A 22089-nucleotide genomic window follows, 5' to 3' on the forward strand; every position below is an offset into this window, starting at 1 on the left:
ACTGGCGTTGTTAACCAGTTTGCACATGGAACCCAGTTTGAACCTGCATTTGAAAATGACCTTCGTGCCAAAGCGGGACGCGAGAGACTTGACGCGGTGCGCCACGTTATGCATGTAGGGAATGCAGGCGATCCTCCCGCCCGGAGCAGCCCGTGAGGTGCGGGGAGTTCGATTTACGATGAGCCTCTGCGTGACAGAACTGAGAAGGTCCATCGGGTACCCTGCCTTGAGAAGGCGGTTAAATTGTGTTTTCACACTCGAGGTTGAGTGGTGACTGCACGACCTGCTGCGTGCAGAGGTGATCAACGAAGTGACCACCCCCGTCTTAACGGACCTGGAATGGGAGCTGGAAAAGGGAAGAACTGGTTTCTCCGAACGTTGCCGAAACGCCCAGCAGATACCCGTCTCAGTCGTATTCAACCTGATGTCTAAGTACTGCAGTCCCTCCTCCGTGGGGTCCTCTCTCTTAAAGTTGAGGCTGCCTGCCGCGCTGAGAAAACAAGGCGAAATAGAATGGACCGGGGTTCCTGTGGGGTGAATTACAAGATAGTCATCCACATAGCGCACTACCTGACATCCGGGCACGATGCTCCGTAGTTCCTCGTCGATTGTCCTATCAACGAAGGAAAGATAGATTTCCCCATCATCTTCGTTTGAACCTACCACGTTCCTCCGTGCCGCCATGTTCATTTCAAGGCAAACCCTCCTCAAGCTGCGCCTCCGGACATTGGGTCTGTGCGTCCGCAAGAATGTCGTGCACCCCTCGGTGTTTCAAGCCCTCGGCTTCCACTCCCACAACTGGTCATCAGGTCACAGGATCATGCAGATATCACGCAAAGAATTGTCTGAAGAGCTCCGACTGACAGCGGCTGTTCTTCCGGGATTCATGACATCGTGCTTCGGACCATCCTACGGCAAGCACGCGTCGTTTATCTTTCTGCAAGAAGCCGCTGCGCAGCTCTTGGAGTCATCCTGGAGGAATGTAATTGCGGGGGTGGCCACCTCAAGCCGGGCTAACACGAGCTCAGGATTTGATCCGCCAATTAATATTTCCGGAGTCGAGCTCTCTGAGAACACCAAGACCGCCCTTTCATGTGGCCCCAAGTTTGCACCGGACTCCCAGGTGTCGAGAATCGATCAGCTAGCTGCGGTGCATCAGGTGGCATCAACGGTTCCAGAAAAAGAACGCCACGAGTTTCTGGGAGCAGCGGTGCGATCCGTGTGCACCCACCCTGTGCCGGCGCCCTCCACCAAGTTCTCCGTCAAGTCAGCTGTGGATGAACTCCGATCTTCAGACCTCAAGCTTCTTGAGGCCGACAAGACTGGAGGTTTCGTCGTCATGGGTGAGGACCAGTACCGGCAGAGGGTAGAACAAGCTCTTGGCAAAAACTTTCGTCGAGTAAAGGGGCGGCCTTCGGGGTCTGTTCGGTCCAGAGTTAAAGAGCTGTGCTCCGAGCTTAATCTCCCGAAACTCAAAAGTTCCGTCATGAAACCATCCAAGCAGTACTTATCCCTGTTCTTCTCAGCGAAGACTCACAAACCGGAATTACCCTTCCGCTCCATTGTTTCGGAAGGCGGAAGCTGGCAGAAGCCCGTTGCGCTTTTTCTCCAAAAACACCTCTCCCTTCTCACCCCTTCCCAGCCGTTCCGAATTCGTAACTCTAACGAGCTAATTACGGTTTTGACTCCCTTACATAACGCGCCCGTTCCACTGTCAGTGTTTTCTTACGACATCGAGGATATGTATTATAGTTTAGACATTCCTTTCCTAATTAAGTGCGTTGATGAGGCCATCAATGAGTTCGGCCTGTGCAGGTTCCAGAACGCTTCAGGCATTCCACTGTCTGGGTTTATCCAGTTGCTCCAGCTTTACCTCCGCTCTACAATGATTGAGCAGAACGGAGAAGTGTTTATTCAAAAATCAGGTGTATGCATTGGGTCTTGCCTGGCACCGGTGCTGAGTGAAATCTATCTTTCCTTCGTTGATAGGACAATCGACGAGGAACTACGGAGCATCGTGCCCGGATGTCAGGTAGTGCGCTATGTGGATGACTATCTTGTAATTCACCCCACAGGAACCCCGGTCCATTCTATTTCGCCTTGTTTTCTCAGCGCGGCAGGCAGCCTCAACTTTAAGAGAGAGGACCCCACGGAGGAGGGACTGCAGTACTTAGACATCAGGTTGAATACGACTGAGACGGGTATCTGCTGGGCGTTTCGGCAACGTTCGGAGAAACCAGTTCTTCCCTTTTCCAGCTCCCATTCCAGGTCCGTTAAGACGGGGGTGGTCACTTCGTTGATCACCTCTGCACGCAGCAGGTCGTGCAGTCACCACTCAACCTCGAGTGTGAAAACACAATTTAACCGCCTTCTCAAGGCAGGGTACCCGATGGACCTTCTCAGTTCTGTCACGCAGAGGCTCATCGTAAATCGAACTCCCCGCACCTCACGGGCTGCTCCGGGCGGGAGGATCGCCTGCATTCCCTACATGCATAACGTGGCGCACCGCGTCAAGTCTCTCGCGTCCCGCTTTGGCACCAAGGTCATTTTCAAATGCAGGTTCAAACTGGGTTCCATGTGCAAACTGGTTAACAACGCCAGTTCCCCCCCAGCATGTGCAAAAAAACACGGCTCTCAATTCGTTCGATGCGCAAAAGAAAAAGTCTACTCGATTCCCTTGACCTGCGGTGCGGAATATATCGGCCAAACAGGCCGATGCATAAATGATCGCCTCCGAGAACACCACATTGAATGCGCGTCACAGCCAGAGGGGTCATTGCATCCTATTATAGTTCACGGTTAGGAGTGCCAGGCATGCACGCCTTTGTTCAACGAGACCAAAGTAGTTGGGGGACACCGGGAGCGCTATGGGAGGGAGATAATTGAAGCTTATAGGATGACTACCACCAAGAATAACATTGCTTCCCCATCCCTCTCGTTGACAAAACCAGAACTGGTGTTTCTGAGGCCGGCGTTTTCTCGGACTCCAATTGCACAACCTTGAACAACTAGACCCCCCCTCGGCCTTCGGCCGTCAATCAGCTTCGTATGCGGAAACGCTATCTTCCCTTCCCTCCCCCCCTTTTCTTCCCTCTCAACCTTCTCTCCCTTCTTTTCTCCCTCTTGCTCGTTCCCCCTTTCCCCACCGACGGTTTTTGGTGCAGACTTCGCTGGCGTCAAATATATGTTGTTGTAAACTGAAAGCTTGTACATGTCTGTTTTTGTCCCTCTGTTTGTTTTGTGCTTTCTTACTGTTACATCTGTCCCAACACGCTCGTCAAAGTCTTCATACGTAAAAGTGAGCATGTCCCGTCCCAGCCCCCTGCCCCAGCACCCATCGCACGACCCCACCCGCCCCTTATCCCACATTCAGACCCCATCATCTTCGTTTGAACCTACCACGTTCCTCCGTGCCGCCATGTTCATTTCAAGGCAAACCCTCCTCAAGCTGCGCCTCCGGACATTGGGTCTGTGCGTCCGCAAGAATGTCGTGCACCCCTCGGTGTTTCAAGCCCTCGGCTTCCACTCCCACAACTGGTCATCAGGTCACAGGATCATGCAGATATCACGCAAAGAATTGTCTGAAGAGCTCCGACTGACAGCGGCTGTTCTTCCGGGATTCATGACATCGTGCTTCGGACCATCCTACGGCAAGCACGCGTCGTTTATCTTTCTGCAAGAAGCCGCTGCGCAGCTCTTGGAGTCATCCTGGAGGAATGTAATTGCGGGGGTGGCCACCTCAAGCCGGGCTAACACGAGCTCAGGATTTGATCCGCCAATTAATATTTCCGGAGTCGAGCTCTCTGAGAACACCAAGACCGCCCTTTCATGTGGCCCCAAGTTTGCACCGGACTCCCAGGTGTCGAGAATCGATCAGCTAGCTGCGGTGCATCAGGTGGCATCAACGGTTCCAGAAAAAGAACGCCACGAGTTTCTGGGAGCAGCGGTGCGATCCGTGTGCACCCACCCTGTGCCGGCGCCCTCCACCAAGTTCTCCGTCAAGTCAGCTGTGGATGAACTCCGATCTTCAGACCTCAAGCTTCTTGAGGCCGACAAGACTGGAGGTTTCGTCGTCATGGGTGAGGACCAGTACCGGCAGAGGGTAGAACAAGCTCTTGACAAAAACTTTCGTCGAGTAAAGGGGCGGCCTTCGGGGTCTGTTCGGTCCAGAGTTAAAGAGCTGTGCTCCGAGCTTAATCTCCCGAAACTCAAAAGTTCCGTCATGAAACCATCCAAGCAGTACTTATCCCTGTTCTTCTCAGCGAAGACTCACAAACCGGAATTACCCTTCCGCTCCATTGTTTCGGAAGGCGGAAGCTGGCAGAAGCCCGTTGCGCTTTTTCTCCAAAAACACCTCTCCCTTCTCACCCCTTCCCAGCCGTTCCGAATTCGTAACTCTAACGAGCTAATTACGGTTTTGACTCCCTTACATAACGCGCCCGTTCCACTGTCAGTGTTTTCTTACGACATCGAGGATATGTATTATAGTTTAGACATTCCTTTCCTAATTAAGTGCGTTGATGAGGCCATCAATGAGTTCGGCCTGTGCAGGTTCCAGAACGCTTCAGGCATTCCACTGTCTGGGTTTATCCAGTTGCTCCAGCTTTACCTCCGCTCTACAATGATTGAGCAGAACGGAGAAGTGTTTATTCAAAAATCAGGTGTATGCATTGGGTCTTGCCTGGCACCGGTGCTGAGTGAAATCTATCTTTCCTTCGTTGATAGGACAATCGACGAGGAACTACGGAGCATCGTGCCCGGATGTCAGGTAGTGCGCTATGTGGATGACTATCTTGTAATTCACCCCACAGGAACCCCGGTCCATTCTATTTCGCCTTGTTTTCTCAGCGCGGCAGGCAGCCTCAACTTTAAGAGAGAGGACCCCACGGAGGAGGGACTGCAGTACTTAGACATCAGGTTGAATACGACTGAGACGGGTATCTGCTGGGCGTTTCGGCAACGTTCGGAGAAACCAGTTCTTCCCTTTTCCAGCTCCCATTCCAGGTCCGTTAAGACGGGGGTGGTCACTTCGTTGATCACCTCTGCACGCAGCAGGTCGTGCAGTCACCACTCAACCTCGAGTGTGAAAACACAATTTAACCGCCTTCTCAAGGCAGGGTACCCGATGGACCTTCTCAGTTCTGTCACGCAGAGGCTCATCGTAAATCGAACTCCCCGCACCTCACGGGCTGCTCCGGGCGGGAGGATCGCCTGCATTCCCTACATGCATAACGTGGCGCACCGCGTCAAGTCTCTCGCGTCCCGCTTTGGCACCAAGGTCATTTTCAAATGCAGGTTCAAACTGGGTTCCATGTGCAAACTGGTTAACAACGCCAGTTCCCCCCCAGCATGTGCAAAAAAACACGGCTCTCAATTCGTTCGATGCGCAAAAGAAAAAGTCTACTCGATTCCCTTGACCTGCGGTGCGGAATATATCGGCCAAACAGGCCGATGCATAAATGATCGCCTCCGAGAACACCACATTGCATGCGCGTCACAGCCAGAGGGGTCATTGCATCCTATAATAGTTCACGGTAAGGAGTGCCAGGCATGCACGCCTTTGTTCAACGAGACCAAAGTAGTTGGGGGACACCGGGAGCGCTATGGGAGGGAGATAATTGAAGCTTATAGGATGACTACCACCAAGAATAACATTGCTTCCCCATCCCTCTCGTTGACAAAACCAGAACTGGTGTTTCTGAGGCCGGCGTTTTCTCGGACTCCAATTGCACAACCTTGAACAACTAGACCCCCCCTCGGCCTTCGGCCGTCAATCAGCTTCGTATGCGGAAACGCTATCTTCCCTTCCCTCCCCCCCTTTTCTTCCCTCTCAACCTTCTCTCCCTTCTTTTCTCCCTCTTGCTCGTTCCCCCCTTTCCCCACCGACGGTTGTTGGTGCAGACTTCGCTGGCGTCAAATATATGTTGTTGTAAACTGAAAGCTTGTACATGTCTGTTTTTGTCCCTCTGTTTGTTTTGTGCTTTCTTACTGTTACATCTGTCCCAACACGCTCGTCAAAGTCTTCAAGAAATAATTATTGCTGCAACTTTTTGAGTGCAAAAACAAACACACCTCTGAGCATCTAGTTTAATACTATGGATGCATTGTTGTATAGCAGAACACTTCCTATACGTATGACACACTAGACATTTTGCAGAACCCCATCAAGCAACACAACTGTCACCATTTTTTTTTCTTTGGCGTAAAGCACACAAATGGGCCCCAGTTCACACCGAATGCTAACGCAGCATTCCAGTCCAATAGGCGCTGAGCCGAGTTCACAGTGATGGCGGACATGACATTCTTGTCGAACAAATGCCAAAAGTATAAAAGCCTGGGGTAATTATAATAGTAGCTACTGTAATTCGTTTCATCACAATTTGGCAAACGGCAAAGGCTACAGTCTTGGTGAGCCAATTTCCACGTTGGAGAGAGGCACATGACAACATGTCATTCAGAGTGCTCGTCTGCACAGATTTTTCACACACCTTCGCTCCGTCTCTCTGATTGGCTCGAGGGGGCTGCGGCGGTTGCCCTTTTCCAAGTTACAATGATACGAAGTATAGGCAGCCCGCACTTTTCAAAAAAGTCTATTGAAGAGACCGAAAGGAATGGCCAACATTTTTCAACAAGACTGCTCTTCAGGCAAGGGATGAACACACATGTGAATAATCTTATCCAGGTAATTAGAACAAGTAAATAATTGACCGACTAATGCAATACACTTTTGATGAAAAAAAGTACTGCTGCAATAAATTTTACAAAAGAGAAAAAGGGGCAGTTAATCTATGCATACACCAAAACAGTTGTTCTTACAGCAAGTCGAAAAGCTTTGAAGCAGGTGCCTGCAACGATTTATTCATCCCCACACTCAATAAAACGTCATCCTCGTAGCTGGAAATAAGTGTGCACTTCGCACTCACAGAAAAAGGAAGAAAAGCGATCGAATGTAGAATCGTCGATTAGTACAAAAGGTTAAAGAGGAGTTTTCTCGCTAAAAGTTGCTATGGTTATTCGGTGACGCAGGGCTGAAACAACTTCCCCTAGGCCCTAACGCGGCATATACCATTCGCTTCGCTATGAGAGATAATAGCACAACTAGCTATTAGCTCTCATATTAACATAGAAAATCACCACATCATCGATATATTATATACAATTTTTTCCCAAACCAAACGCTAGGGTTTGTTCACCCCACATCGCACAGACCACCAGGGAATGGCCCTTTCACTTCCGTAATACACAAAAGTGAAGACACAGAAACGGTCTCAAACGCACGGAGAGATTGTCACGGAGAGCGGTAGGGAATAAACATGAATAAATAAAAATATTATTACCCAACTCCAATCTTAACGAAAATTGCGTTAAAAAATAAAAAGATTTAGGTTCGAGTGATGCCAAGGCGATAGGTCCACGCCTGGTGGAGAGTCGGACAAGGAAGTCGATGACACGTAAAGGTAAAAAAAAAAAAAAAGAGGAAGACATTTAATCCAGACGAAAAAACTCAGCCACAGACGTCAAGAACAAAAACGAACTCCTCCGGGCATTCCCTGAACGTGACACAACCAAATGGGTGCGGACACGCTCTCTGTATACGGCACCGTCAGGCCGCTACGCCATGACGAAATAAACCTAACTAAACAATGCTAACAAAGACTTATGAAAAAAATAAAAATAAAAAAAGTTCAGCAGAACCGCACCCGTAAAACAAAGTTCAACGCGGCAAAAAAACACGCACGAAACTAAAAAAAAAAAAATTCTTAACTGACCGACGCCGAGTCCAGTCCCACGACACTGAAGCCTGACAGGATGGCGGCGTCCAGATGGTGCTCGAATCTAATCTTTACTCTTTTCCGCACAGCCACGACGCTGCGCGGAACAAAGTGAAGAATAGGTTCGAGCAGGCGATGCACGAGAAGGTAACCGAGACTTAACATGTCTCGAGCTTCATATCGGAAGAAGAGCTTTCGAGGTAGTTACTGCAGTTACTCAAACTGTTTCTTTCCCCTTCCCTTTTTCAGAAGAACACATCAGCCGGCGCTAACTTTTCATCTCGGGAGGAGACCATTCTTCACGGACAGTTATAGTTGAAAAGGAGGCTGACTTTGACCGAACTAGCCTCCAGGCAGAAAAAAACACAAAGATATTTACCAACCCGCTCGTTTTTAATGTTAGTCTCGGGGCTTTGCTGTTTCCAAAAGAGATAACCTTTCGGTGCTATCGGATCTTCGCGGAGAGAGATAGAGCTCGGCCGTTTCAAGGATACGGCGCTCGAAGCTTGGGCGAATACGCGGTATCGTTTCACGCGTGCACGAATGGCTGGTTTCAAAATTTCCCCACATCCCTAACGAAACCGGCCCATCTTCGTGTGTGCGCCTGCGGGATGTTTGTCCCGCGCCGCCGGTTTTAGCGCGCACGCGGCGTTGTTTTGGCCGGCAGAAGTGTTGTTGACCGCTGATATTGTAAGGCCATGGTGTTTTCATCCTCCCAAGCAACAGTTCCTTTGCTTTCGACTGACTGACTCCTCCAAGGTGGCTGTCACTGTTCGCCGCGTCAACGACACATTCGTACCATTTCACTCCTCGTGGCACAGGGTGCGCTGCTTGCTTTACTGACACGGGCCGCCCTATCTAACACAACGAGCGCGAAGGGTCGTGGTCCTCTGCTGGTTCCGAGAGGGCGGGCCAATGAAGGCCCCGAATCAATACGACGTCTGCCGATTCCTAGACATTAAATATTTACGACGTCCGCTGGTCTGTTAAGAAGTGTTGCTTTCTTTTTAGAACTCCTCCAATGTAGCTTGCTGCCCATAATAAAACTTAAATGATCAATAAATATAACAGGGTGGAACTACTGTATTTCATTTTTATGTGGGAACGTTGAAAAAAGGCAAAAAATATTTCAAGTTTGTGAGGACGCGCAATTCGCAAGTCCGTTTCGAGCCGTAAAAACACGTTTTTGTACGAGATTGATGCTTACATATAGAACATAAAAACAAAATATACACTTTGTCGACTTGCTTTTCGAGTAGACAACTATCATATCTACATTTTAACAAAAATAAAAAAAATAAAAAAAATGTTTTTTTTTTTTAAGAAGATCGATTTTAAAATTGGTACTTTTCGGTTTTCGCTCAAAATTAACGTAAACATACCGCCAATAAAATTTTATACAATTAAGTGATTTTATCATATATATAAAGACAGTGTTTCGGGCTCTCTATAGATATAAAAAGTATCAACGTAACCCAAGTAGGTCGCCACCATTTAATTGTCGAAGTTCGTCAACAATTAACCGAGGGGGCGCATTTTGACATTTTTACAGAAAAAAAGCAAAACACCTAAAATTATTTTATGGTATTAGAGCCGTTTACCTGTGCTCACAGAGTGCTTGAAAAACGTTAATGTAATGTGGACTAAAAATCCACGATGGGAGATCGAGCGAAACATCCGACCCACGACGGATGTGAAAAACACTGCTTTCCGCCGTGGCCTCTTTTAAAATTCGTAAGTCGAGAACAAAACATCCGACGAACTTGCGGTTTGTGGCTACTGCGTTTTTGAGAGACAACGCCATAACATAAATGTTTTTTCAGCGAAATTAAGAATTCGACCCTTTTTGCCTGCACGATTTCAAATAAAATCACCGATATACAGGGTGTTTTTTTTTTTTTTTAAGCTTAACAGATTTGTTTTAGGAAAGCCGTGAAAGTTACACTTATGCCGCTTGTGGGGGTCAGTTATACGGCCAGGGAGACATATTATAGTGGACTAATTGTTGTAACGATCAGTCGTGGAATTAATCAAGATTCGGTAATTAACTTTTTAATTAATGAAAATAGACATATGGTTCCAATTAGAAACTTGCTCAGCGTCATCAAAAACCACTAAATCAGTCATTTTCAGAAAGACTTTGAGTGCATGAGAAGCGTAGTATTGTACTAAATTTACGACTCGTGGAGCAGGTACAAGGCTAGAGCTAGATAAGAGACGGAAAAATCGCGCGGGCGCCTTATCGCAATTGCTAGCTTTGTACCTGCTCCACGAGAGGTAACTTTATTGCACTACTACGCTTCTCACGCGCTCAAAGTCTTTCTGAAAATGACTGATTTAGTAGCTTTCGATGACGCTGAGCAAGTTTCTAATTGGAACCGTATGTCTATTTTCATTAATTAAAAAGTTAATTAACAAATTTTAAATAATTAGCCGACTGATCGTTACGATTAGCCACCTATAATAGGTCCCCCTGGCCGTATAGCTCACCTCCACAAGCAACGTAAGTGTAACTTTCATGGCTTTTTTTAAACAAATCTGTTAAGCTTAAAAAAAACACCCGATATATATATATATATATGCGCTTACGATTTTTTTTTATTACAGGGTGTTTCAGAGAACGCAGACCAAATAGCTCCTGCAAAAACTACTCATCGCAACGAAAAAAGGCTTGTGGCGTTTTGGTCCTGGGCCAGGGGCCCATTTAGGAAAATTATTAAAGTCCGGGATAATTAAGTTGTTAATTATTTTTGCGTAATTAACTTTTTTATTATTGTGGTTAAGGGCATGGTTTAAATTAAAAAAACTGCTCAGCATCATCGAAAAACACTAAATCAACAAATTGGGGAACGGTAGAAGGCACACGAAGCATTTGACGGCTTTCTGAAAAACCGCAAACATTCGACGTGTTTACTTATGTTTCGCTCTGCTATCGGAGCGCATCTCGGCCCCGGCGGCACCGCGCCCCCGTCGAGAGATGGTGCAACCAGCCTCTGCTGCGTCGCGCGATGACAGCGCAGCAGAGGAACCAAACCTTTCCCGCCCAAATAATACAAAAAATACATTTTTTTAATTACGCTTTTTTCTATCATTTGATGATCTCTATGTGCATTTGTTTTGTATTTAAACCAAGAAATCATTGAGCAAGAAATATTTATATCAGGTTGAATTTGAGTGCAAAGCAGTGGTCTTCTGAACCAGGGGTTCCCCTAGGAATTTAAATTAGGGATGTCTAATTTTTTAGGGGAGGGGGGGGGGGGGGGGGGGGGAGGGTGGCATTGAGAATAGAGGAGTCGTTGTGAATTAAGAGGTGCCTTCAGAAAAACAAGGGGTTATGTAGGGAAACCGCTGTTCTGAACAAATCGAAATGTTCAATTTCTCATTCACTTCAGTCGTCAAATGTCCTATTGTAAAAAAAAAAAAGAAAGGAAAAAAACTGAACTCAAAAGAAGAAGGAAATAAAGCTTTTTCACTAACCTAAAAGATATCGAGTAGTTTTTTTTTTTAGGGTTTACTCAACAAAAAGTAATTAATTAAACTGTGTTTTAAATTTGCAGAAATTTTCTTGCGCATCGTTTTCAGTGATCGGACGAATTGATCAACCAATCTGTAACGTTTAAAAATAAATACGTTTAAAAATAGTGATTAAAAATGAAAGCAATTTACAACTCCCTGTAACGCCGAATTAGAGCACAGCTAGCTCTTGAGGAGGAAGAGGGGAAGGTACGGAGTGGAGGCTATGCCCCTCCTCCTCTCCTGCTCGCCTCCCATTTAGGGAAAATTTTTCCGCTAAATTTAGCGCGGAAATGTTTCCGCTAGATTTAGCGGGAAAATTTTTCCGCTAGATCTACCGGGGAAATTTTTCCGCCAGATTTAGCGGGGAAATTTTTTCGCTAAATTTAGCTTCACTGTTACAGCTCGAGTCGGCCAAAATGTCTATAAGCTGAAGAACACATCCACAGCAAGAACATGCGGTTTGGCTAATGCAGACCGCTTGGGAGGGGGGTGTTGTGAGGGTGCGGGCTGTGCGTGCGATGGCCAGGCACAGAACATGGGCTCTCGCGCGCCAGACACGTACCGTGCTCGGCCCGGATTTCACGCCCTGCCCAGCAGGTGGCACATCAGGGCATTGTTGCACTCGAGCTGTAACAGTGAAGGGTCCAGATCACTTAAGGCTGAACTCCATGGAACGAAGTATGTGACGAATAACTGGCGAACGCAGCCCGACGGCACGCACGCTTTGCGCGCAACGTAACAGCCGGTGTTTTGATTCCACACGCAGAGCAAAAGCCACCGGACAAAATTCGTCGGTTATTCGCAGCATATTCGTCCCATGGAGTTAAGCCTTTAGGACCAAGCTTTGCGGCAATACCCTTGCTAGCATTGCTCAGAGTATGCAAGTCTTTTAAGACCAAATCACCCACAGCAATGTGGCCTGGTTGTCGGGTCGAGTTGTATTGTCGTCACTGAATTTCCTGGGCTTTGTTTTGGTGCGCTCTCGCAAAGGCCAGGGCACTCTGTAGGCGCTGGTCCAGTTCCGCTGCAAAGACCTGGGGTGCAGAGGACGAGGCATCTGTGTCCTAGGAAGATGTTGAGTCCAATAGAGTGCGGAGCTCCCGACCATAGCATAAGAAGGCTGGCGTGTAACCTGTCACTACACCTTCGCTGGTTCTCATGGCAAAACCTATCTCGGGAAGTCGTTTATCCCAATCACGATGTGCCTCACAGTATACCATTATGGCTTCCTTGACGGTGGCATTGTGGCATTCTACCAATTGTCCAGATGATCGATATGGCGTTGTGTGCCGGTCAACGATACCACAGTGACGCAAAACACCTTTCCACTGGGCGCTCACGAAGGTTTTGCAGTTGTCACTGGAGATACTCTGTGGGACTCCATACCGACAAAAAACTTCCACCATTTTGTCCACTAGAGTCCTCGACGTTGGGGCACGGATGGGGAATTTTATTTATTTATTTATTTATTTCAAAATACTCTCAGTCTCTACATGGAACTATGATAGGGAGGGCATGAACAAAAACTTGATAAACACTGTCACTGAAGGAAAAAAAAAACACAACAAGGAAACAAGAACAAACAACATAAACTTGACAACTGCGTTGTCAACTCAATGCAGTTGGTAAATTCGTCGATCACAACTAGATTATGCCTGTTTTGCCTGGATGTTGTTGGTAGGGGTCTGATCAGGTCGAAACTGAGTTGCTGCATGGGCTCTGTGGCCGAAGTACTGTCCATTAGGCCTTTTTGTTTTTGTCACCGTGGCTTTAGAGTTTGGCACGGGCGGCAAAAGCGAATGTACCGAGATATATCGGCCCCCATACCCAACCAGAAAAATTGGTCTTGGGTACGTCGCATTGTTTTAAAGAAGCCGGCGTGGGCGCTTAGAGGATGGTCGTGGGATAACCTTGAAACCAGATTACGCAGATTCGTAGGCAGCCACGGCACTCTCTTTTCTCCTTTGATGTACATGAGTACCCCGGTGTTGTCGATCTCACTGTCACCAGCAAGGTCTTGCACCTGACGTGCTTCATCGGCATCAGCCGGTAAACAGTTGTTTTTCAGCTACAAGATTATATTGCTCAATAGTGGGTCCTGCATTTGCTCTGCAGCCAATCTGGTTTTGTCATTTAGTTGAGAGATGTCATCATCTTGTTTCACTGCAGTCTCTTCGAAATGAATCGACTGCTCCGGTTCTTCTGCATCGATAGGAAAGCAGTCTTCGGCGACACACTGAGAGCGTGAGCGGACGGTCACCACTGGGAATCAGCTCAGCGCACCGGCAGGAATATTGGCCTTTCCTCGGCGGTGCTTGATGGTGCAGTTAAAACCCTGGAGCCGAAGAATCCATCTTCTCACCCGACAAGATGTCTTCTCAGTGCTGAACATCCATGAAAGTGATGCGTGGTCGCAGTAGATCTCGAAGTGGGTAAACTCTATATATGGGCGAAACCTATCGAGTGCCCAGACGACTGCTAAGCACTCCCACTCTTGGACTGTGTAGTTTTGTTTTGCAAGGGTCAGAGTGTGGCTAATGAATGAGACGGGTCTGAGCTGTCCTTCGGTTTCCTGATGAGATACAGCGCCAATTCCCACCCCACTGGCATGTCTCATTCACAAAAGGCTTGTTCAGGTCAGGAAGGGCAACAACTGCATTGGCTGTCAGCTGGGCTTTTAGGCATGCAGTCAAAGGCACGGGTGGTTTCCTACCCCAGCGGACATCCTTTCTCAGCAGCGACGAAAGGGGCTTGGCCGCATCCGAGAATCGAGGACTAAATGTCCGGTAATATCCCACCAGTCCGAGAAAGGCCTGAAGCTGCTTCAATCAAGTTGGTTCTGGGTATGCTGTCACAGCTTTTACCATTCCGGGATCTGGGCGACACTCTCCGGGTGCAATGATGTGGCTTAGAAACTTAGGGAACTCTTACACAGCTGTACTTTGGTGGGGTTGATTGTGAGGACTGCATTAGAGATTTGGTCCAGAACCTCTCTCATGTGCTCGATATCAAATCAAATCATATCAAATTATTTATTTGCATCTGCAAGTACAGATGCCGGAGCCACGGACAAAAAAGCCAATCTTCGTTGGCTTGACGGGTTCCGGGCCCCGAGAGCTTGGCAGATGGTGACAGAGATGCAGGAAAAACAATCAGGGTAATAAATATGCACACAACAAGTGAACTAAAAGGTTAACATAACTTAATACATATTATACAAAATGTAGGTACATTTATTTACGATTTATACTACCAATTTCAAGATTATCTAAGGAATATTTATTGAGTAATGTGGGTATGTTATAATGAAGGAGCTGCAAGCCGTAATTTGTACGATAACGGGACACTCTCCATTCCTCTGAGCAGCGGTGGTTATATTTCTGGTTAAATTTGATTATGCCTCAAAAAACCAATCACTTCTGGCGATGAAAAACAAAATGACCTAGTCAGAAGGTATTCATACAGTCGATATATATTGATAATTTTGTACTTTTAAAATAATTATTTGGTATGGAATAAATAATGAACGTTTCCAATAAAGCGTAACACTCTCTTTTGAAGCAATCGTATTTTGTATAGATTTGATTTTGTCGTCGCACCCCAAATGAAATGAGAATACGTTATTTGGGATTTAAATAATGCAGAATATATTTGTAATTTTATATTTTCGGGGAGATTGAAATGACATCGAGCAATATTACCGACGATTTTGCATAATTTACTGGTAATATGATTTATATGTTCATCCCAAGACAAGTTTTCTGAAAATATAACACCCAATGTTGTATGATTTTTCACTAGTTCAACTGGCTTAGAATTAATCTGGAGAGTTTTGTTTAGAGATACATGTTTATTGATTGATCTAAATATTATTGCTTTAGTTTTGATTTCATTAATATTAAGCCCATTTGAATTTGACTACATTGCAAATTTGGAGAGCATTACATTTCCTTTGATTATTAAGTTATCCGCATCCGCGTCAGAGAGGAACAGACTGGTGTCGTTCGCATACATTATGAAATGAGTGTCTTCATTAGTATTCATAATATCATTTATATAAATATTAAACAGCAAGGGCCCCAATATGCTATCTTGTGGGACACCATATCTGATCGGCATAAAAGATGATAAATGTCCATCAATGCACACACACTGCATACGACCTTCTAGATATGAACACAAAAGTGAAAGTGAGGAACCACAAATACGTACTGGTATAATTTGTCAACAAGTATTTTGTGACTGATAAAATCAAAGGCTTTGCTAAAATGTATTTATATGCCTAACGTCAAAAGTTAGTTTTCGATGTTATGTAAAATAATTTCCTTTTGTAAGAACAGTGTGGATTCCGTCGACTTTCCCTTCCTAAAACCGAACTGAGACTCAAAAAGTACTGAGCGTTCGACAAAAAAAAAAAAAAAAACTATCTAAACGACACAAAATAATCTTTTACAGCCCTTTAGAAAAAATAGGTGGGACCGATATAAGTTTATAATTAGACAAATGATTATTTTCACCACCCTTATACAGCACTGACAGATTTGCAAGTTTCATTTTCCTAGGAAAATCTCCGCACGACAAGAAAAAATTGAAGATGTGTTACGAAATGGAAATTAAAGCATTCAGCCAGCGCGGTATCGGACACCAATCTGCCATCTATGCTGAGTTCTCCTATTGAACTGTGAACTGTAATTGAACTGTAAGATTTCATTTATTGATTTCCAAACGGCATCTGAACGTTCCTTTGAAGCCTTACAGAACAGTTTATTATAATATTCACGCTTTGCCCTCCTTAGATCTGCTGTTAAGGTATTGCGATATTTCTTGAAGATAACTAATTTATTTAGGTCTTTCGAAGTGATATAATCTCTGCACAACCAAGTTTTGTGTTTTATCATTTTAATGTGAACAGGCGTAATCCAAAACTTACGAATTTGTTTTGATGAGGTAATTGTCTTATATGGAAAACATTTCTTATAAAGCAGTTTTTAATCTATCAAGGAGGTTTTCATACGCATCGTTGATGTCTATCTGTGAGGGTATCGGCGTCCAATCTGTAGATGAAATTTAATTTATAAATTACAAGAGGTTTTGATCTAACATATACTGGTAAGAAAAAGTCTGTATTTTGACCTTAGTTATAAGATCTGTACGATTAAAGGAAACAAAAGTCGGAATAGTATCACTAACGTCACAGCAAATAGTGCCCGCGGCCATAATCTTGGTGTTTATTTTTGTAATAAAGAGGTCGATGACACTTGATGAGCATTCAGTGTCTGTTGTGAATGACATAATTACGTTCTGAAAGCCATACACTCTCAAGAAAAAAGGGTGTCAAAAGGTGTATTTTTACACCCTTTGTCCCATATAATACAGCCCCAAACTTCAATTCGACATACAGCGCCCTACAGTCTAACAGACGGCCCGAAATTTTACGAGGGGCTTGATAGCCGTGTGGTAAAACTTATTAAAATAGCTAATGTACGTTTTACTGAACACGAAAAAAATAATCCGGGTTTTCTTGGCCCTGCTGTAAAAACTTGGTGTTTTCTTTATGTGGTCTTTGATACGTACTTTAGCTATTCTAATAAGTTGTACCACACGGCTATCAAGCCCCTCGTAAAATTTCGGGTCCTCTGTTCGACCGTAGGGCACTACGTCGAATTGAAATTCTGGGGTGTATTATATGGAACCAAGGGTGTAAGAATACACCTTTTGACACCCTTTTTTCTTGAGAGTGTAGGAAGCGAGGGTATTATTCGATTGTGAAGATAGACCGGTATTGTTTTGCATATTCACGTTAAAATCTCCCCCCATTATAACAGAAGAATTATTCGCGGACTAATATTCCAAATAGCTGTCCAAAAAAGACTGAAAATTGCAGAAATTCGCTGATGGTGGGCGATAAACAACAGAAAATATTTTATTTTTGCATCGTACACTAAACATTTTATAATCATCAGTTATCTCGGTAAATGAAGGAAGCATTTCACACTGAAGTTCTTCAGTGACCATTATGAAAACACCCCCCCCCCCCCCCCCCCCCCTCCGTTCACTTCTGTTCAGAAAGAAGTTAATATAGCCTGGTAAAACAAACATATCCTGTTCGTCTCGACACCAAGTTTCGGAGAGCATTATGGTGTCGAACTTAATTCCACACATTTCAAGAAGAGTGACAGTGTCGTCTATCTTGTTTTTTATTGAACGAAAATTTAGATGAAACACAGAAATATCTTTCGCATCAAGACAAGTTTTGATATTTGAAGGCAAGATTAATTCGTGGTAGTGCATCCGATAAAAAAAAAACACAAGGCTACCGCCTTTATAATAGGCTAACAAATCTGGTCAAGATCCACTTCATGTGTAATTAAGACGATCGGGGTGCCAACCGATTTTCGTGCCATTATCTTGCAGTTTCGAATCCAAACAAAGCGCAATTTGCACTCTCGCTTTTTTTGCGTGGGTCATTCCAAGCAGTCGTTTCAATGTGGGCATAAGTGCTCATTTACAAACACAGGTGTTGACTCATCAAAACCTAGTTCAGACGCTGATAACCCGCTTTTTCCTTGCTTTTTCCAAAACTGAATCGCGTTTGTTCCTTTGTGCAAACTGTTCGATAAGGTTACTGATTGCTGCGCCTTTCGTTAGCACACGGTGGCATACCTCAACGTCCCAGCCGGTAATCTGCTCACCCACCAGGTTCCCTATCTTACTGATTAAATGCATGACGTTTTCGTCATCGGTTTTCGGAGTGCCCTTTATTTCCAAGTTACGGTTTCGGGAGTACTGTTCACACTGGGTGAGCCTCATTTCAACATCTCGGGCACTCTTTTTCATGATATGATATTTTTCCTTAAGGTCGCTTGTTGATTTTTCCAAGGCTGAATTTTCTTTTATGACTGTCTTTAATGTTGCCTTAATGTCCTCAAACTTTTGTTTATGACCTCCATTCACCCGTTTATGCGCTTAAGCTTTGAATGAATTTCGCGAAGATTGGACCTAAACTCGCGCTCGAGCGACTCACGGAGCACCTTGAGTTCTTTTTTTTAGATCATCCCTAAGTTTTGAAAACATATTAGCCATCTCTTTAGACATGACAAAGAAAAGCTCGGACACAATTTACAATTTGAAAAACAATAAGCAAGAAACAAGCAGTTCTTGGCAGTAGTGACGGTGAAAAAAAAAAAAAAAATGTAAGGTCGTAAGCAACAAGAACCAACCTGGAACGGTAGCGATGATTTTTTAGGGTGATGTACAACCAGCCGTCACCACTGCCAAGCAGGGTATCGGAACAAAACGAAAATCCAAAACGAAAAACGAAAAAAACGATATTTTTTGGCGGAACGGAAACGTAATCGAAACGTTATTTATTATTTTGTTCCGGAGTGAAACCGAAAAATTTTCTTATCGGTTTTCGGTTCAAGGGAAAATATCAGGTATTTCAGTAATTCGTTTCACGCAGCGAAGAGACTGCCGTTGGTTTGTACCATAATTAAAGAGAAGACAAGCAAGCCATCGCCCCCGCGTCTAAACTCCGGGCGAACAAGCATAGCAAAAACAAAGACAAAAAATACAACGAGAAACAAAAAACATGACTCAAGGCGCCATTGCTTCCCACCAATGAGAGCGCGGTGGCGCGACGCCTCCACACGCTCGCAATGCTCTCCTTGGCTCTTGCGCCCTCTCCCTCCATGCTTTCTTCGGACGACACAGACAGACAACAGATCACGGCAAGCGCGGGAAGTTTGTGACCCGGCGTTGTAGAAGTCCATCTTTTGTTTTTCTACGGATACGGCAGTCTGAGACTCTGTTGCAAAAGTGTACTTCTTCATACCTATGGGCCTTCAGGGCCTTCTCGGCGCTGAAATTTCAGAGGTCCTGCCTTTCACCGAGCACACTTGATGACGTGATGCTTCTGAGATCATGCCCAGTGCCTTGATCATGATCTCATTCTCAAGGCAATGAACATGATCTCAGAAGCAATGTCGTTTCCGCGGATTCCTCTGGAGCGCCTGAATTATCTATTTTTGTGTAAAAATAAACGTTACGTTCCTTTTAATTTTTGTTGCGATTTTTTTTTTATAGAAAGAAACCGTTACGAACCGTTACGGAGCATTATTTTTTCGTTCCGGAGCGGAAACGAAACGGAAATTTTTCGTATGGAACGAAAATGAAAACGGAACGAAAAACATTTCGTTCCAACACCCTGCTGCCAAGTGCCGCGAACAGAGTGCTGAACCAGGTTTTTTGTAGCTAGATGTAGCTAGGCCAAGTTGACAGATGACCAATAGCAGCTGGCACGTGCCGGTTTTGATGACGATGACGCGTCGCAGTTTTTGCCGTGCCGTTTTTGCCTGTCATCGACCGTGATTTGTCGGAAGCTTGAAATCGGTGTTTCCAGCGGCGCTCGGTTTCAGCCTCAGTCAGCCTGGAACGGTAGCAAAGATTTTTTAGGACGATGTACAACCAGCCGTCGCCACTGCCAAGTGCGATATGTTCATCAAAGGACTCTGAGTAGATGAGGACGTTGTCTAGAAAGGCCATGCACTATGTGTGCTGTATTCCTTCAAGCACCTTGTCCGTTAGGGCCTGGAATGTGGCCGGACCTCCTGCCACGCCAAAGGGCATACGCTTGAACTGGAACATACCTTTATGGCAAATAAAAACCGTTTTGTGGATGTCTTCTTTTGCCACTGGGATCTGAAAGAACCCTTGTGATAAATCCAAGCTAGAGAATCAGTTAGCCTTGCCCAGCTGAGCCACTACCCAGTCCGTCTGAGGCATTGGGTACACTGGGGTGTCGGTGCGAGAGTTCAAAAGTCGATAATCAATGGCTAAGCGATACCTTCCGGTTTTCTTGGCCACCAATAGAGCTGCAGTGGCCCACGAGCTTTGATTTGGTTCTAACAGGCCTTGGTTTAGAACATCATCTACACATTGATCGATTATCGTTCTCTTCTGAGCATTCGTCGACCTCAGTTTACAGCGAACTGGAGAGTTGGAGCCAGTGTTTATTTTGTGCTCTGTCAAGGAAGTGCCACCGGCTTTGCACAGAAGATGTGCTTATGACTGTCAAACAAGCTTGCCATGCGTGGATCACTTTCGGACATATTTCCAGGTATGTCTATGATGGAGACTGTAGTCATGTTTAAAGTGTTGCTGTCAGGTGGTTCGGCAAACAGGGCCTCCAACCCATAGATAGGTCCGCTGGCGAACCCAACAGTAGAGATATGCATCTCTACTGTTGGGTTCGCCAGCGGATCGAGTTTTTAGAGATCACCGGGATGCTTTCGAGACGAGCGATGCGAGCTTTGTGGGCGAATACCGGCTGACCAAAGGGGTGACTCGCTGGCTGTGCGACCAGCGGAAAGCTCCAGCGGCGCCGCGAAGGGCCCCGTGTGCCGACGGTCGAACAACAAGTCCTCGTAGCTGTACGCTTCTACGCCGCTGGCGGCTTCCAGGGAACCGTCGGGAGCGACGAAAACATTGGTGTTCGCTAGTGCCCTGTGAGTCCCGTACTTGTTGATGTCACCAACGATATCATCGATTGCCTCGGATCGAAGTGGCTGTGTTTCCAGCGAACTCAAGCAGAGAAGGCGCTCACCAAAAGGAAGTCCTTTGAGCGATGCAAGTTCAGCGGCGTGATGGATAAATATTCTAAATACTCTTACACGATTCAACACGGTTGTGTTTTCATTTGAGTGCACCCAATATAAGCGATTTGGCTGGGGGAAAAGCCAAGCAAGCAAAGGTAGCAGGCTTAAGTTGAGCTAGTTGGCTCATACTTCAGGTAGAGAAAGAGAGAGATATACTTTATTTTAACGCAACTACTTCAGGTAAGGCCAGCTGAATTAGAATGAACAGACACCTAAAGAAAAGACCATACAAACCATAGGACTAACAACTGATTTTCTTTTTCCTTCTCTTCTACGAACCAAACCTGAGGGAAATATTCTCTTTTCTTCTTTTTTGCTTCCTACTTCACCGAAAGTGTAACCCCCGAAGGAACATTTCTATTTGCTCGTGCATCAGGAGAGGAGTTGCAGAACGCAGTCAAACGAAGTCAAAAAGTAAAAATTGTTGTTATTTGTTTATACAGCATGAGGTTAGTCTGCCTGAAAATGGCGACATTGTTACCCACTGTAGATAAGCAACTTAGCCAGTGCAGTATGACCGCTAGGCGGGGCTATTTAACGTGCATCACGCAGTAGTGATACACGACCGCATGCCGATACGATGCTCATCCAGATCGAAACGGACAGGGGCGGGGATTGAACCCAGGGTTCCTGGGTTCTGCAGCGCGAGCTTTCGCTCCACGTGCTCCAAGCTGGTGTGCGCTAGGCCACTCGGCGATTCTCCGAAATTCCCTGTGGGGAGAAAAAAAACGATGTAGTTTCAACTGAATCGCCAGAGTGCGGCGACGTCACCGGACACGTCACGGTGCAGTTCTCTTCCGATGTAGTTTGTTGGCGATGGAAATTAGGCTCCTCCCACCGGCGACGTCACGATGCAGTTTCTCCACCGCTTTTTCCTGCATAGACAGACTGTGGCACGTGCTGGGCAGGGCATGAACTCCGTGCCGAGCACGGTGTGTGGCGCGCGAGCGCCTATGCTTCGCGCACAAACCTTGTTTGAGTCCTCCCGATTCAAAGGAAAATAGTCGCATCATTATCATCATCGTCGTCGTCATCTTCATCATCATCATCATCATCATCATCATCATCGCGGCATCGGATCGGCAGAAGACCAAAGTGGCCGAGGGGGCGATCGAACGCACCAAGCGCAGTCTAGAAGACTGGTG

The 22089-nt window shown here is 45.8% G+C and overlaps 1 protein-coding gene and 1 pseudogene across 1 annotated transcript; both read left to right on the forward strand.

Annotated features, from left to right (window-relative positions):
• The first annotated feature begins 682 nt into the window (after positions 1-682).
• On the forward strand, positions 683-3393 carry LOC121838156 (annotated as a pseudogene).
• A 25-nt stretch (positions 3394-3418) lies between these two features.
• Positions 3419-20486, forward strand: LOC121838157. The gene is made up of 2 exons (XM_042294238.1): positions 3419-5726; positions 20407-20486. Exons 1-2 carry the CDS (start codon positions 3419-3421, stop codon positions 20484-20486), a joined length of 2388 nt encoding a protein of 795 aa, XP_042150172.1.
• Positions 20487-22089: the final 1603 nt, after the last annotated feature.

The sequence above is a fragment of the Ixodes scapularis genome, unplaced genomic scaffold (genome assembly GCF_016920785.2).
Source record: "Ixodes scapularis isolate PalLabHiFi unplaced genomic scaffold, ASM1692078v2 PGA_scaffold5__190_contigs__length_132052651, whole genome shotgun sequence".
In the NCBI taxonomy this organism is placed as follows: domain Eukaryota; kingdom Metazoa; phylum Arthropoda; class Arachnida; order Ixodida; family Ixodidae; genus Ixodes; species Ixodes scapularis.